General features: G+C 39.1%; 1 protein-coding gene across 1 annotated transcript; it reads left to right on the top strand.

Moving 5' to 3' along the window:
* On the top strand, nucleotides 1–687 carry LOC122651047 (protein DMP6-like). Its single transcript, XM_043844385.1, has one exon. It carries the CDS (start codon nucleotides 1–3, stop codon nucleotides 685–687), a length of 687 nt encoding a protein of 228 aa, XP_043700320.1.
* Nucleotides 688–1,329: the final 642 nt, after the last annotated feature.

The following is a 1,329-nucleotide window of genomic DNA, read 5'->3' as shown; positions in this document are numbered from 1 at the left end:
ATGGGTGAAGAACCAAAGCATCAAGATCAAAAACAGATCCCACTCTTAGGAGATTCAATACCCAACAAGGAAAAACATCAAGAAAAGCATAGTTTTCTGCGATGGCACCGACACAATGCAGCTCTGACACCTTTCAAAATCGATAATAATTTGATACAGAAGGTCATTGGAAAGACATTTCGAAGCACAGCCAATTTGTCCAATCTCCTCCCTACAGGAACAGTTCTTGCATTTCAAATTCTATCGCCCATTTTCACTAACCAAGGTCGGTGTGATAAAACTAGCCAGTCTATGACAGCAGGTCTTGTGACCCTTTTTGCTGTGTCTTGCTTTCTATCATCTTTTACAGATAGTTTCAGGGATGAGAAAGGGACAGTTCGTCATGGGATTGCAACCTTTCGAGGATTATGGGTCATTGATGGATCTGATACTATTTCCCCTGAAGAAGCTTCAGAATTTCGGCTTAAATTGGTTGATTTCTTGCATGCGTTCATGTCAGCTCTGGTTTTTGCTGCTGTCGCATTGCTTGATCAGAATGTGGTGAATTGTTTCTACCCAACACCTTCAGATGCGACGAGAGAAATCATTACAGCAATACCAGTTGGGATTGGAATGACTGGTAGTATGTGTTTTATTACGTTCCCTACTACCCGTCATGGAATTGGCTTTCCCCTTTCTCCTCGCTAATTTTTCTGTCTTTTTTTTTTTTTTTTTTTTCTTTCCTGTGTTTCTTTACTCAACTCATTCATGTCCATATCCACAAATCGAAAGAAAATTTTAAAGTCACGGCTATATAATTTTTCCCTTTAGCATTCTTCTGATATAGCACCTTACACCCATCTAACAGTTGAAATTTCAAACATGAACAAACACAGGAAGTGGTTCAGAACCCAGAATTGTGTTTAAAGTTCCATACAATTGCAAGAATTTCATATAGAATCTAGTGGCATTCACATAATTTTGTCACTTTGAGGTTTGAACTCACTTTTGAGACACCTTTTTTTTTGGGTAAGAAATCATTCTATTCAGTACGGGACACGTGGTGTTCAAAGAGCTGGGTTTCGACAGCCACGGAGTGGAACTAGACCAAATCATCAATCTTGTTAAGGAATCCACTACACTGTTGGATTCCCTAAGGATATGAGAGAAATTACAATCCAGGAAGAAAGAGGAGAGGTACATAATGTCTGATAAAATAGGTTGAATATCTAAGGGAGCCACTGCCGATGTGGTGATGAACTTCACTAGCTCTTGGCAATCGGAACTTTTGTGACACCTTAATTTCCTACTTATTTGATGTTAAAACTGTATAAGTACGGAAATCCCACA

The sequence above is a fragment of the Telopea speciosissima genome, chromosome 2 (genome assembly GCF_018873765.1).
Source record: "Telopea speciosissima isolate NSW1024214 ecotype Mountain lineage chromosome 2, Tspe_v1, whole genome shotgun sequence".
Taxonomy (NCBI): Eukaryota; Viridiplantae; Streptophyta; class Magnoliopsida; order Proteales; family Proteaceae; genus Telopea; species Telopea speciosissima.
Note: the sequence above shows the minus strand (reverse complement) of the source record. Positions and strands in the feature narration are given on the sequence as shown.

Excerpts from the sequence above, each read along its gene's own strand:
- LOC122651047 (XM_043844385.1), top strand. The coding sequence starts at position 1 with ATGGGTGAAGAACCAAAGCATCAAGATCAAAAACAGATCCCACTCTTA.